We start from the raw sequence: 14,762 nt of genomic DNA, 5'->3' as shown, positions 1-14,762 counted from the left end.
AGTCTCACTCTGTTGCCTATGCTGGAATGCAGTGGTGAGATCTCATCTCACTGCAACCTCCGCCTCGTGGGTTCAAGTGATTCTCCTGCTTCAGCCTCCCGAGTGGCTGGGATTACAGGTGCTCACCATCATGCCCAGCCAATTATTGTATTTTTAGTAGAGATCGGGTTTCACCATGTTTGCCAGGCTGGTCTCAAACTCCTGACCTTAAGTAATCTGCCCGCTTCAGCCTCCCAAAGTGTTGGGATTACAGATGTGAGCCATCGTGCCCAGCCTATTTTTGAGAATATTTTAATTAATCTTTTAAAAAAACTTTAAATTTATTTTACAAGGTCTTGCTCTTTTGCCCAGGCTAGAGTGCAGTTGTGCAATCATGGCTCACTGCAGCCTCCATCTCCCAGGCTCAAGTGATCCTCCTGCCTCAGCCCCTTGAGTAACTGGGACTATAGGTGCACATCACCAGGCCTGGCTAAGGTTTTAAATTTTTAGTAGAGACAAGGTCTCATTATCTTTCCCAGGCTGGTCTCGAAGTCCTGAGCTCGCTGTGTTTCCCTGGCTGGTCTCTATCCTCCTGCTTTGGCCTCCCAAAGTGCTGAGATTACAGGACTGAGCCACGTGCCTGGCCTAATTAATCTTCTGAGCTTCTGATTTGTTCAAAGCTCCTATTTACTGGATAGGTATTCAGCCTAGGAGTTTCTAGTCTCAGATTCACACAGAAGCTCTTTCCTAACATCACTGTTCCTATGCATTACAGTTGATCTTGCCACTATATTATAAATCATTTGTGTCATAATGAAATGAAGATGCTAACTTGGAAAACAGCAGCCAAATGACTTCAGCTGTTTTGAAGAATATTCCATGGCCATCACCCCAGGATTTTGGTGGCTGGCTTTCTTAGCTGGCTGCCTAAATGTCCTTTGTTGATGATACTGCATTTCTTTTTCTGGTTAATTTTTCTTATTTATTATCAGAACTCAAGAAGATACGTTGTCCCTTTTTAGTAAATTAATACTTGGAAACTTGAATTTATGTAGTTGAAAGATTATTACTTGATCTTTTGAGAAATCAGTCTGCTCTAATTATAAAATATTTAAGAACTACAATGAATCCTATATAACGAAAAGGCTTATAAATTTTTTTCCTTTTAGGTAGTCTGTAGAGAATGCCAAATGAGGGAATCCCCCACTCAAGTCAAACTCAGGAGCAAGACTGTTTACAGAGTCAACCTGTCAGTAATAATGAAGAAATGGCAATCAAGCAAGAAAGTGGTGGTGGTGGGGAGGTGGAGGAGTACCTGTCCTTTCGTTCTGTGGGTGATGGGCTGTCCACCTCTGCTGTGGGGTGCGCATCAGCAGCTCCGAGGAGAGGGCCAGCCCTGCTGCACATCGACCGACATCAGATCCAGGCGGTAGAGCCTAGCGCCCAGGCCCTTGAGCTGCAGGGTTTGGGTGTGGACGTCTATGACCAGGACGTGCTGGAACAGGGAGTGCTTCAGCAGGTGGACAATGCCATCCATGAGGCCAGCCGTGCCTCCCAGCTCGCTGACGTGGAGAAGGAGTATCGGTCGGTCCTGGATGACCTCACGTGAGTGCAGCCCATCTTCTTCCTTTCAAAGTGGTGGTAAAACATGACAGGGATATTCAGGTAATGGAAAGCTCTAGTATTCCAGAAGTTTAGGAGATGTGTAGAACCTTTCATTTGGAGGACAGAGTCAATAAGGGCAGTCCTCAACCTCATCTTTGAGTCCCAGCCCTTCCCCTTAGGAGTGGCATTGTACATGGTAGTTAGAGTCTCTGTCCAGCTCGTGAAAGCCAGTTGCATGCATAATGTCCAGAAGAGAAGGGCTGTTCACCAGCATGTGCACAAAGTGATCTCAGGAGAGGTGCACCTAAATTCGGGTGTTTCCTATTCGAGATGCCAGGAATACATTGCGCCTCCTTCACATTTTTCTCTGTGCGGTAGCTTCTTTCTAGCTTACTGTCCCCAAACTTAGTGTTCAGTCCTTGGGCAATTTTTCAGATTTGCATTTCTAGAAATAATAAAGATTCCCCGGTTTTCTTTTCTTCCATCCTTGTTCTGGCTCTGGAAATGGAGATTTTATTTGTGTCTTAGAGAGGGAGAAGACTTGAGCTGTTTTGAGCATAGCACGTTAATGGGGAAGAAGGGGAGGCTGTAGACCTGAGCAAGGTTAGGAGGTGAGGACAGGAGAGGGGAAGTGGGAGGGGTTGAGCTCACTTATCATTGCTGCTTGGCCCCCGTTGGGCAGTGTTCCGGGCAGTGTCAGGTAAGCAAGAAAGAATGCGAGGGCTGAACGGGATGGAGGATGGAGCAGTGTCACAGAGGATAGCTGGGGAGGGTGGAGTGTGGAGCTGTCATGAATGTGGTTGTTGGTACTTCAAAGACATGTTTTCTGCTAACCATTCCCTGGTGTGTTCTTTTGGCCTCCTCAGGAGCAGGTGCTCGTTCATGGTTATAGTCTGAGTGTTGAGGACCTCAACTCTTTGTAATGATACTTTTACATTTGATCTTGGAAATGTGTCCTCTTTCTCCAGAGGTGACAGAGGAGAGTTGTGGGGTCTCCATGCAGAGTGATGCTAGATGGCTGGTGGCATGTGGTGTCTCAGCCAGTAATACGCATTGTTTATCCTGTAATCCACAGAGGATACAAACAGCAAATTACACAAGCGTCAATGGAAGCTACAATTCTATGGTGTCTATTTTAGGAGTAATTTATTTTAAATTGATTTGTTTTCTTTGCACCACAAAGTTTAGTGCTGTAGTAAGTGAATCTTCCATTTATGTAGAAGAAAAATATTGTTGCAGATGTGTGATTTATATAAGAAAATGTTTAAGCATATTTAGGATGCTTCCAGACTTTGGAAGACTTCCGTAATGGGCTTAAAAAACCCATGTATGCATTTTTTCATGTAAAAGGACAACTTATTGCACATTGTTCTAGCATAGTGTGTTGAATAAAGTAGGCACTTAAATAATGCTTGTAGAATGAATGAAGCAGCTTACAAATGGGAACGAGCTGATCTAAATCAGCTAGATAAAAGAAAACACTAGCAGTCATCTTAAACCTCTAATGATCCTACCAGTTTTATTTGTGGCCAATAAGGGTATGTATTCTGGTTTGGTTTCCTTTATCTTTTAGTTAATAAGAAGTAAAAGGGACATGTTTTTAGCATTTTTCTATTTATATTATGCTATAAAAAAGTTATCAGAGTGGAAAATAGACAATTTATCTTATTTTTCAGGTCATGTACGACATCCCTAAGGCAAATCAATAAAATTATTGAACAGCTTAGCCCTCAAGCTGCCACCAGCAGAGACATCAACAGGAAACTAGATTCTGTAAAACGACAGAAGTATAATAAGGTGATTCAGAATAACATTCAGTATTGCATTTTTGAAAAAGTCATCATTTAGGGGCACTTAATTTAGGAAGTATTTTAAAAAGTGCTTATAAGATGTGAAGCAAATACTTATAATTACAATAGAGAAATTTTGGGTTTCTTTTGTATGTTTAATCTTTCTGCTGTTTTCCTTTAACATCCCATTCTATTGCATTTAAAAAAACACATACATAGACACACACATCCATACGTATACAGTTGCTCCTTGATTTACAACAGGGTTACATCCCGACAAACCCATCGTAAATTGAAAATATTGTTAGTCAAAAATGCATTAAATACCCTGAAAAACCTATCTTAAAGTCAAAATATTGTAAGTCAAACCATAGTTAAGTCCAGAGGCTCCTCAGTTTATAATGGGGTTATGCCCTGATAAACCCATCACAAAGTTGAAAAATTGCAAGTCAGACCATGATAAGTTGGAGACCATCTGTGTATTTGAGAAAAGTTCCTTTTTGGTGTTGCTTGCCTCACTTGGGCGCACTTCCTTAGTTTTCCTGCATCACCATTTCTTTGGCCTGGCTTAGGGTCACACTGGCCTCAGTCTCCTGGTCTCCTGTGAACTCTTTTCTGCTTAGCCCTTGCTTCCTCTGATTGTCTCCACTCTGTTTCTTGGCGGTGCAGCCATTGACCCTCACACACCTTTGCTGACTGTTGCGAGAGCTTGGCCCTTCCTCCCACCTTGGGTGTTACAGTCAGCACCCAGCCACACTGGGGTTGTACTTAGCTTTGGAAAACTTAAGGGTAGGGAATATTTGTTACTTAGGATATTATTTTTATGAAGTTTGAAACTTTTTTTAAGGATTTATGTACAGCTTTGTGAGGTCTGAAACATTTTTTGTGATTTATGTACCCCTTTGTGAAAATACATTGCAATAGATAGGAATGACTAGCTGTAACCATTTCAGTTCTGCCATCCCAACTTGTGCTTACAGTTGATTCACTGCAGTGAGTAGAGTCCTTGCATCTTTTCTTTAAGCTCTCCAGGGGCAGGGCTGTGCGTTGGTTCAGTTCACGTGGCCCTCCTTTTATTATACTTTCCACTCACCAGTCTGTTACCTGCACTACCCCATCTTCTCTCACTTGCTTCCAGAATAGCAGCCCAAAGGTCAAAGCTAGCAGTTGCCCAAGGCAGGTGGGTCCTCCCAAATCAGAGAGAGGACATCTGGTCTCTTGTGGGAGCATGTGAAATTGATGTGCAGAGACCTTCTTGGGCTTGTAGTGGGCTGGAATTTCAAGGGTGTAGAGCATCAAACTTGAGACCACTTCAGGTCCTAGTCTAACTTAATTATGCATTCTTGTCTTTAGCAGCTCTTTGATGGTTAGAGGTAGACTATTCAGAGGGAAAGTGCTTTAGACAGAATGTTGCTGAGAGAAAAACTGAGAAAAAACAAATTGCAAGTCATTGCAGTGTGGCATTTATGTTCAGGATTTCCCCTTGTCCCACACTCGTATTTGAAGTTGAAACATTCTTGACCTTGGAAAGATGAACCAGGTACCACAGGCCCAGTTCATTGGGCCTCGCCAGTGAAGCCCAAGGGCACATATCTGAGTTCTGGTGATGTGGAAGGGAACAACACAAAGAGGAGTCTGGAGTGGCCAGGGTGGAGAGGCATGGCAAGATATATTTTTTTCTTAAAGCTTTTTGATTAGGTAGAATACTAAAAGGACAGTCATAAATATAGTAGGTTATCAAAGGAGACTAACTTTTTCAATTGAACATTTGTGTTTTTATTTCTTATCTTATGGCCTGTTGACTTCCATAGCCCATTGGTTCTGAATCAGAAACACAGAGTAGTTTAGGGATTTGCCCAGTGTGTAAGGGGGAAACCAAGTAGAACAAGTCCACCTTTCAGGTCAGTGCCCGTGTATTTAAGGGCTCGGGCACATAGAAGGCAGTCTGCCGTCCTCAGGAGAGCATGGGGGTGCAGGCATGCCTGTCTGCTGGGAATATTCACGGCCCCTTTACTCCTAGAAAAGTGGTAGTTGCTCACATAGGGCTCTCTAGTAATAGTAATGTATGGAATTTTTATGTAATGTATATTATTTTTATTTTACTTTGGATTTAAGTTTAAAATTTCATAGTGCTATCTTTTGTATTTAACAATAAATCACTTCATTGCTGTTTTCTGTCTTCTGTATTTACCATTCAAGGAACAACAGCTAAAAAAGATCACTGCAAAACAAAAGCATCTCCAGGCCATCCTTGGAGGAGCAGAGGTGAAGATTGAACTAGATCACGCCAGTCTGGAGGAGGATGCAGGTGAGGATGCTAGGAGCAGTTTCTCTGTGTTCTTGAATTGATGCCTGATGCCTGTAGTCAGTGGAGGGTGTCTCTTTAGTCTTTGCCTGGGTTTTGAGAAAAATACGTTTCTTTGCCTTAGTGTCAAAACAGATTTAGGAAAATTTTATTCTCTACACCTGCAGAACCAAATCCCTCTCAAAGAGAATTAAAGTAAACTTTTAACTCAGTTCATAGGAGGCTGCTGGTACACATTTATTATTACATTTAATACACTGGAAATCTTAAACATTCTTATATTGTTAATTTGATAAAGACAACTAGCATCATGATTAAATTACATGTTGGAAGCCCAACATCATTAATCGCATTTGTAGAATGGCTCTCACGTGTCTTTAAAGAGCGTATTTGGCAGGCTTTCCAAGCATCAGTTTAAGAAAAGACATCTTCATTCAGGTACTCTGGGCAGTATTTCATTTACATTACTGTCTTGGATGGTTGTCTTTTGGAAAACTTTTTGGGAAAATTCGTAAGCTCTGGAACTAAATTATCTTTGCAGTCATTGTGTGTGTGTATGTGTGTGTGTGTGTACAAATTGTTGGTGGCTGCATAGGCATTGACTATTTGAAATACAGATTAAAGCTGCTTAGCATTAAATTCTCTAAGCAACTATTTTCTACTAGCTTTAGAAGTTTATTCAGTAAGATGAGAATTGTTATGAAGAATTAATTGAAGCAATAGAAAAAAATATGTATATTTTTGAAACAGAGTTTCGCTCTTGTTGCCCAAGTTGGAGTGCAATGGCACCATCTCAGCTCACTGCAACCTCTGCCTCCCAGGTTCAAGCGATTCTCCTGCCTCAGCCTCCCAAGTAGCTGGGATTACAGGCGCATACCACCATGCCCAGCTAATTTTTTGTATTTTTAGTAGAAACAGGGTTTCACCATGTTAGCCAAGCTGGTCTCGAACTCCTGACGTCAGGTGATCTGCTCACCTTGGCCTCCCAAAGTGCTGGGATTACAGGTGTGAGCCACTGCACCCAGCCCAAAAGTACGTGGTTTTAAAGTTCAGCCTCTCAGAATTCATTAGGCCTATGACCAGTGCTTTTAACTGCTGTGTACTATGTTTCTCATTGATAACAGATGTTTGTTCCTGTCTGGCCGTCTCAGATCTGCTGTTGTCTTTCACCTCCTACTGTGACTTTGGTAGTAGGGTTAATAGCTACCTCTTAGGGTTAATAGCTAAAACTTTGGTAGTAGGGTTAATAGCTACATTGTCTAGGGTTAATAGCTACCTCCTCAAATCCAAGAGCCCCTTTTTATCCTTGTTCCACTCTGCCTGTCCACAGCAGCTGACACTTCTGTTCCTTGTGGGATCCCTCCTTCTCTACTGGTTTTCTTTTTAGCCCTCTGACTACTTCTGCATAGTTATTTCTGGCCATATCTTAAATATTGATGTTTCTCAGGATTTCTCTGAGCCCTCTTCTTGTTCTACTGCCTCTCCCTGGTTATCTATTCCCCATGGCTTTTGTAGCCACCTAGGTTCTACTAGTACCTTACACAGATCTGTAGACATCTGGCTTTGCTCTTTTTTTGAGTTCCTGGTTCCTATTATATCTCTCCGTCTGGACACCAGCCAACACTTGAAGACATGAACTGAAATTGGAAGTTACACCATAACTGTAAAGTCACCCAGAAAGTATCCCTCTTTCATTAGTTGAAATTCATCTCCGGCAAAATTACCACATAACCAAAATACCAAAAGACCTAAGGCTTAATAGGAAGCAAAATACTCAGTGTAAAGACCTAAGGCTTAATTGAGGCAAAATACTCAGTGTAAAGGAAAAGATTTGTTAAATGGGCTATATATAAAACCAAGAACTTCTGTTCATCAGAAGATAGCATTTAGGGCAAGATACTGAGCTGGGGAAGATATTTGCAATACATGTGTGAATCAAAGGACTCAAATCTAGGATGTATAAAGAACTAGAAATCATTTAAAGAAATAGACAAACAAAAATGGGCGAAAGACTGGAACACTTCCTACACAAAAAAGGCTGTCCAAAAGATAAATTCATGAAAGGCACCTATTTTGTTAGTCATCAGGGAAATGTAAATTATAGCCATAATGTGGTACCACTACACATCTACCAAAATAGTTAACATGGAATGGCAAGAATATACACCAGTTGGAACTTTCTGACACAGTTGATGGGGACTTTGGAACGTAACACTTTGGAAAACTGACAGTGTCTACTAAAGCTTAGCATACCCAGATATATATATATATAAATAAAACCAAAAGATGTGCATCAGAATATTCATAGCAACATTATTCCTAGTAGCCAAAACCTGGAAGCCACTCAAATGTGCATTAACAGTGAGAGTTAACAAACTACAGCTACATTCAACAGTAAGGATGCAGCTCAAAAGCATAATGTTGCGTGAAGGAAGGTGGACACAGGGCACAAACATTTCCACTTACGTAGCGTTCAGAGACAGGCACAACTTGTCTGTACGTTAGGAGTCCAGGTCCATCATTATCTTGGGGGGCGTAGAGGCTGGGAGGTAGCCTGAAGGGCTCATCTGGTGGTGCTAGTAATTTCTGTTAGTTGATATGGCTGCTAGTTTATGAGTACATTTTTTCTGAATATTCACTGAGTTCTACACTTAATGATTTGTGCACTTTCAGATGTATGTTTTATTTCAGTGCAAGTTTAATGAAAAACTGGGTATCATTGGCCTGCAAGAATCGTAGATTTTAGAATATGGATTCCTTCCTATTAAGCCTTAGGTCTTTTGGTATTTTGGTTATGTGGTAATTTTGCCAGAGATGAATTTCAGCTAATGAAAGAGGGATACTTTCTGGTGACTTTACACTTATGGTGTAATGTCTTCAAGTCAGTTAACTTCACATATCTAACACAGTGCTGCTGTCCAATAGACCTTTTTGCAGTGATGAAAATGTTCTCTGTGTTGCCCATTATAGTAGCCATTAGTCACGTGTAGCTCTTGAGCACTTGAAAAGGACAAGTGCAACTGTGGAACTGAGTTTTTAACTTAATGTAATTTAAATTTAAATAGCTGCAGGTGACTGGTAACTGCCATGCTGGGCAGCATAGAGCTGACATTTATGTTTTTCCTTTTTAGGTACATGGTGATCCCTGTTTTTGGTTTTACTGTCTCTTGAATTTAAGTCCATCTGAATGTTGGTTTTAGCAATGACGTGAGAACTTCGGAGCTTGCTTCCTCATGGACGACTACTCAGCTGATAAGGAAACACAGCTAAACTTGACTATTTATAACTGTATTTATAGAGTAATAAGCCTATCTTTGGATGGCAGAGAGTATAGTGAAATATTTGGGGGAAAAGTTACTGAGAAGTCGTCTTTTTGAACAGGAATATATTAAATATAGCATGATGCTATAATAAATTTTATTCTGTCCTTCATGTGTAACATGCTTTAGTACATGGATGATTCTTTTTTTATATGAGTTATTTGTAGCTGCCTAATATTTCTTGAAAGAGTGAGCATTTCTTTTGTACCCTCGGAAAGTTTCATGCTAGTGCGAAACGCATTGCTATTGTTCTTTCAGAGCCGGGGCCATCCAGTCTTGGCAGCATGCTCATGCCTGTCCAGGAGACTGCCTGGGAAGAGCTCATCCGCACTGGCCAGATGACACCTTTTGGTACCCAGATCCCTCAGAAACAGGAGAAAAAGCCCAGAAAAATCATGCTCAATGAAGCATCAGGCTTCGAAAAGTATTTGGCAGATCAAGCAAAACTGTCTTTTGAAAGGAAGAAGCAAGCTTGTAATAAAAGAGCAGCTAGAAAAACTCCAGCCCCAGTCACGCCTCCAGCCCCAGTGCAAAATAAACCAAACAAGAAAGCCAGAGTTCTGTCCAAAAAAGAGGAGCGTTTGAAAAAGCACATCAAGAAACTCCAGAAGAGGGCTTTGCAGTTCCAGGGGAAAGTGGGATTGCCAAAGGCAAGGAGACCTTGGGAGTCAGACATGAGGCCAGAGGCAGAGGGAGACTCTGAGGGTGAAGAGTCTGAGTATTTCCCCACAGAGGAGGAGGAAGAGGAGGAAGATGACGAGGTAGAGGGGGCAGAGGCGGACCTGTCTGGAGATGGTACTGACTATGAGCTGAAGCCTCTGCCCAAGGGCGGGAAACGGCAGAAGAAAGTGCCAGTGCAGGAGATTGATGATGACTTTTTCCCAAGTTCTGGGGAAGAAGCTGAAGCTGCTTCTGTAGGAGAAGGAGGAGGAGGAGGTCGGAAAGTGGGAAGATACCGAGATGATGGAGATGAAGATTATTATAAGCAGCGGTTAAGGTCGGTCTGTGGGGATTATAAATACATTGTACTGTTTGCTTTATCTTAGGTGACAGGTTTATTAATATGTAAGCATTCTAGATCCAGCTTAATATATTAGACCCCCCCGATTATACAGAGGTTGGATTTCTGCAGCCTTAACCTGCTAGAAGCAGTGGGGCCCCTGAGTCCTTAATGATGCTGGCCCCAAATGCATGTACTTCTAGGTCTTTAGTTGGATTTGGAGGCAAGTCTAAGATGAAAAACTTAAGGGAAGGCTGGGGCAAGAGGCATACAGAGGGCTGAGTGTGAGCTGTGTCGCCTTTATACCGACAGTCACCCTAGAATGAGTATCAGGAAAAAGAAAAGGGTGAATTAATGCATACTGGATAGGGGTTTCTGTTTTCCCTTTTGAAGCAGGAAAGTAATTTTAGAGAACTTTTCTTCAAAAAAGAGCTGAAACTTAAGCTTTGGCATAGAAAGAATAAGCTTGCTTTTGTAAATCCTTCCTTTGTCTTGAGAAAATAGTCATCTGCATAATTATAAGCCACCATCATGCAAAAAGTGTACTTTGTATGCACAGCATACCTTTCTTTTCACTGTTGTTTTTTATGTTAGAGACTGACTTTGGCTTTTAGCTCCATGACATTGTCATTGTATAAAGCAAGCACCATAAAAGGGAAGGTGAACATGTGAAACATGAAGTCTGAATTGCATATTGCCACACGTTTTCTGAGAGCCAGGAAAAATAATCTGCATTGCAGGCCTCCCCATGGTGGCCCACTGAACACTGTGCTACTGCCGCGCATTTCAAGTCTCCTTGACTTAGAGCTCACTTAGCTCTAAGGAAGTCAAAGGGAAAAAGGAACCTTATTACTTTTAAAATACTTGATAGTGGGATGGCTTTTTCCCAATCCTCAACAGTTTTTTCTTATTTCTCAAGGTGAAGAGACCTAGTTTGTTGTATTTATTGGCCTTTGTGAGTGAAGGTTGACCTGGTGTTTTTTCTTGTTACTTAGAACTGCTCATTAACCCCTGTCCAGACACTACAGACATTCCATAACCTTTCCAGAATAGATGTGTCAGAATTCTTTTAAACAGTAATTTGAGGACCTGTGACTTAAATCCTGTTCTTTAGAGTTGCGGCACTCACATTCTAGTAGCACCTTATGTAGTAATGCACAGATGAGGGCTGGCTTATATTTGTCATCCCTCAGCACAGCTTTCGTTTCTGTGCACGTTTATTACCTGTGAAGTTGTTTGAGGAATGTTGCCCAGTACTCTTGAACAGTGAGCAGTGTCAGACTTTTTCTTAACTACTGCAAGGAATTAATAAAAGTGTTAATCTCAACATATTGATTATAAATGGAGCAATATATATTTTTCCAATTAAATTGGGTCAATATTAAATATGTTTAAAATATATCAGTATTTTGATCAAGAGCAATTTATTTTGATTGAATTTTAAATGTGGGTTTAGTTAATTTGATGGCAATAAGTTTTTCTTAATAATGTTAAGATTGTAAAACAATTTATTATTTCCAGAGCCAATATTTTGCTAAAGCTACAGTAAAATCTCAAATGAATTTCAGAAATATCAATAACTCTTAATTGCCACCAAAATACGATAGCTCTTAACATTTTATAGCTACAGTTATTAAGGCTGTTAAACTGCAGATATCCACGTTGAAATATTTGTATTACATCTCCTTTGGTGCTGTTTGGATCGGGGGATGAAAGAAAATAAAATGCTCAGGATTGAGAAGCATATTAGAACTGCCAGTCTCTCTATATTTTGTTACTCATTGCTGATCTTTGTAGACTAATTGAAATGGTAATGCTATTCCCTTGAGAAACAGAAAGACCTTTAGGGTTGCTTGTCTTAGCAGTGGTTTGACGATGGATGATTAGAATAAAGTCATAGAGTTTACAACATAGAAAATTAGTTTTTTTTTAGTGGTTAGAATTTAGGAATAGTTCCCAGGGTAGGCACCCTTTGCTGAACTTAACACCTTTTACTGAGGGTATAGCCTGTTAATTATAATGCTCTTTTCAACTCTAGGAAGTGAGAGTGGGTGACTTCTGGATATCTCATCCTCTTTATTCTCTCAGCTTGAGAGCCATCAGCCTTTCACTGGCACTAGGTTCACCCTAACTAGGTACCTTTGTTTTAGCTGATACTTACTAGGAATTTTCCGTCAAGCCCTTTCCATAGCTTTTTTTATGGAACTGGGCAGTCGCCCTTTGGATCCTGCTTTCCTTCATTTGGCTCAAGCCCTCAGCTCAGTCTTTGAAGTTTTAACCGTTTTTCAAACCGTGTATTCCCCCTTCCCATGTGTTTCTCCTGCCTCCTCCTCTGCACTGAACTGTATCTCGAGGCTGACTCCTCAGTGGGTTCCCTGGTTTTCATACCCTTTCATGTCATACAGGATGGATGAGCCACTGCTTAGAAGTAAATGTTCTGTCAGTTCTATGGTCATTGGTATACAGGTCTTGTAAAACATACATTATTTTTTCATTTTAATTTTGTGCTACCACGGTTTCCATTTGCTTATGGCTGTTGGTTGTGAGGTCTAGTGCTTTCTTAAAATATACTACTGCTTTGCACATTATGGGCCTGGGAGCTCCAGGTGCCAAATAAAGATTAGGACTAACACACCTTCAGTGTTTGAGTGATGTGGGTTCCCGGTGAGCACCTACATGCTGCTTACCTAGTACAGGCTGTGCAGCCAAGACAGCCCTGTGTGGCCCAGAAGACCAAACATTTCATGTGAACCTTTCCCCTTCAGGGTGATAAAGATCAGGTCGCTTGTCCCCAGTCCTTGTTACCTCCATGTTATTGATTCACTTCCCAGTTGCCATATTCGAGGTAAGCCTCCGTAGCTTTATCTTTGCTTTCATGTCAACAATGCATGTCTGTATCCTTGGACTGGCTTCAAGGGTTTCTGGCAAAAAATTTGCAGTCTGTTAATAGACTTGGGCACAAGTAGGACCTAACCAAGTGTGAAGGGAATAATGAATTCAGACTGAGGTATTTGGGAGAGACTGTGGAGGAAGTTCATCCAGTGCAGGGCCTTGTCTTGTTGGGTGGCTCAGATATATTAATATGACCCTTATCCAAATTAACAATGTTACGCATTTGCCCCTAAACTCCAGGTGCATCATTGAGAAGGGAAGGAATTTGCTTTGCTTTGGAGGCACATTATTTCCTCAGGGTTCTCATTTGGATTGCCTTGGAGGTTGATGTGATGCCACAATGTGCAGAGAGGCTGAGGACAGGGAGGGCAGGTGGGCTTCACTTTCCAGCCAGCTCTGATTTCTGGGGAGTGGTAGTCTATTCAGGGGGCTCCGAGGCCCTGTTTGGGTGGATTGGGAAAGAGTGTGCAGTTCCTTAGTGATGTCTATCATAGGCACAGTGGGGAACTAGCAACATTCATGCTAGGTATTTGCCAGCCTTGACATAATAAAACAGATGTCACTGACTCCTGCCTCTTTGTCCAGCAGTGGTCAGCACTGCTTGGTCAGGCTGCAGGGCATAGACGGGTTGCATCCTGAGTGAGAAAATGCATTTCCAGATATGTTTTTGTCTCTTCTTGCTGGCAGGACTAGGGTTAGTGTTTATCATTTGACTTAAACTCATTCCCCTAAGTTCTTACTCTATTTTCATCTGTCGGCAGTTACTATTTAGGTTGCTGCCCTCACAGACTACAGTGAGGGCAACGAGCACAGACTAGAGCAAAGCTTCCCCACCCACAGACTGATTATGCAGTGTCACTGGGAGCCCCTAACACTGGAAACGCTGACTTAGGAAGTGTAGCGTGGGGTCACCGGGCAGGACTTTTAAAAAATGTTCCCAGATGGCTCTGATCACTGTCAGGTTTGGGAGCTAGGGATGGAAATAAGTCAGTCTTATGTATTTCTCTTTTTTGGGGCTGCAGCTTTTGGCTGATGCAGTTTGTATATCAGTTTCTCAAAAATCCTCTTTTATGTGCCCTGCACAGTTGTATGTACACAGGGGAGGGCCTGGCAGGGAGCCTTAGCTAAATGCTGTATGTCATAGATCATCTGGTTCTTGTGGGGTGTGTGTGTCAGAATCACATGGGAAACACCTTCAGAGGGTAGGGGCCTGGGCTCAACGTGGGGAGTCTGAGGCAGCAGGTACGGAGTGGGAGGAGCTGGGCACTGCACTTGTGCTTTGGCTGAGCTCCCGCTGACTCTGAGGGGAGCTTGGTGACATTCTTCATGGTCCACAGGACCTTGTTCAGAAAGAACTATGTTCTCATTTAGGAGAGCTTTGAGGCAGTTGGGAAGCATTGTTGGTAAGGATGTTGAGGCTTGAGAATGTAATGCTTTTTTCTTTACTTTGGCCCACACTCAGCAAATAATTGCCTCTGGGATAAGTCCCCGACCCATGCCCACCCCGATCAGGGAAACATAGTGGGGAGTTCAGAAACGGACTCTTCAGTAGGCGGTGCCTGAGTCTCCTCAGATGACCTGGTGCATTGGGCTAAGCTGCTAAATGCACAGCCTGAAGTGGATTTGAGTTGGTTCCTCTGCATGGTTTGAAGGCTCCCTCGCCACCTTTCAGCACTTCTGATGAGTCCCTATTTTTATTGTAAAAGTATGACAACAATATTAAGATGAAAAAATGACCTCTTTTTTTTTATGTTTTTATTTTCTACATGTCATTCCAGTCTTTGGTTCTGTGAATACACATCTTTACATGGTTATAATCATGGCCCCTCCAGTTAATTGGCTTGCCCACAGTTTTACTGTGAAGTAGAGCT

General features: G+C 41.9%; 1 protein-coding gene across 8 annotated transcripts in view; it reads left to right on the top strand.

Moving 5' to 3' along the window:
• ERCC6 (ERCC excision repair 6, chromatin remodeling factor) overlaps positions 1-14,762 on the top strand; it is an 80,316-nt gene that overhangs the window by 4,997 nt on the left and 60,557 nt on the right. For 3 of the 8 annotated variants that reach the window (XM_009440356.5, XM_009440358.5, XM_003954219.6), the window contains exons 2-5: positions 1,149-1,584; positions 3,261-3,381; positions 5,574-5,682; positions 9,258-9,996. In XM_009440356.5, the coding sequence (XP_009438631.5) occupies positions 1,163-1,584; positions 3,261-3,381; positions 5,574-5,682; positions 9,258-9,996 (1,391 nt within the window). In that variant the 5' untranslated portion in view covers positions 1,149-1,162. The remainder of the gene's footprint in view (positions 1-1,148; positions 1,585-3,260; positions 3,382-5,573; positions 5,683-9,257; positions 9,997-14,762) is intronic. The other 5 variants (XM_009440357.5, XM_054659553.2, XM_063781770.1 and 2 more) reach the window with 3 other exon arrangements.

Source organism: Pan troglodytes, chromosome 8 (assembly GCF_028858775.2).
Source record: "Pan troglodytes isolate AG18354 chromosome 8, NHGRI_mPanTro3-v2.0_pri, whole genome shotgun sequence".
Classification (NCBI taxonomy): Eukaryota; Metazoa; Chordata; class Mammalia; order Primates; family Hominidae; genus Pan; species Pan troglodytes.
This window is presented reverse-complemented; position numbering and strand designations above follow the sequence as displayed.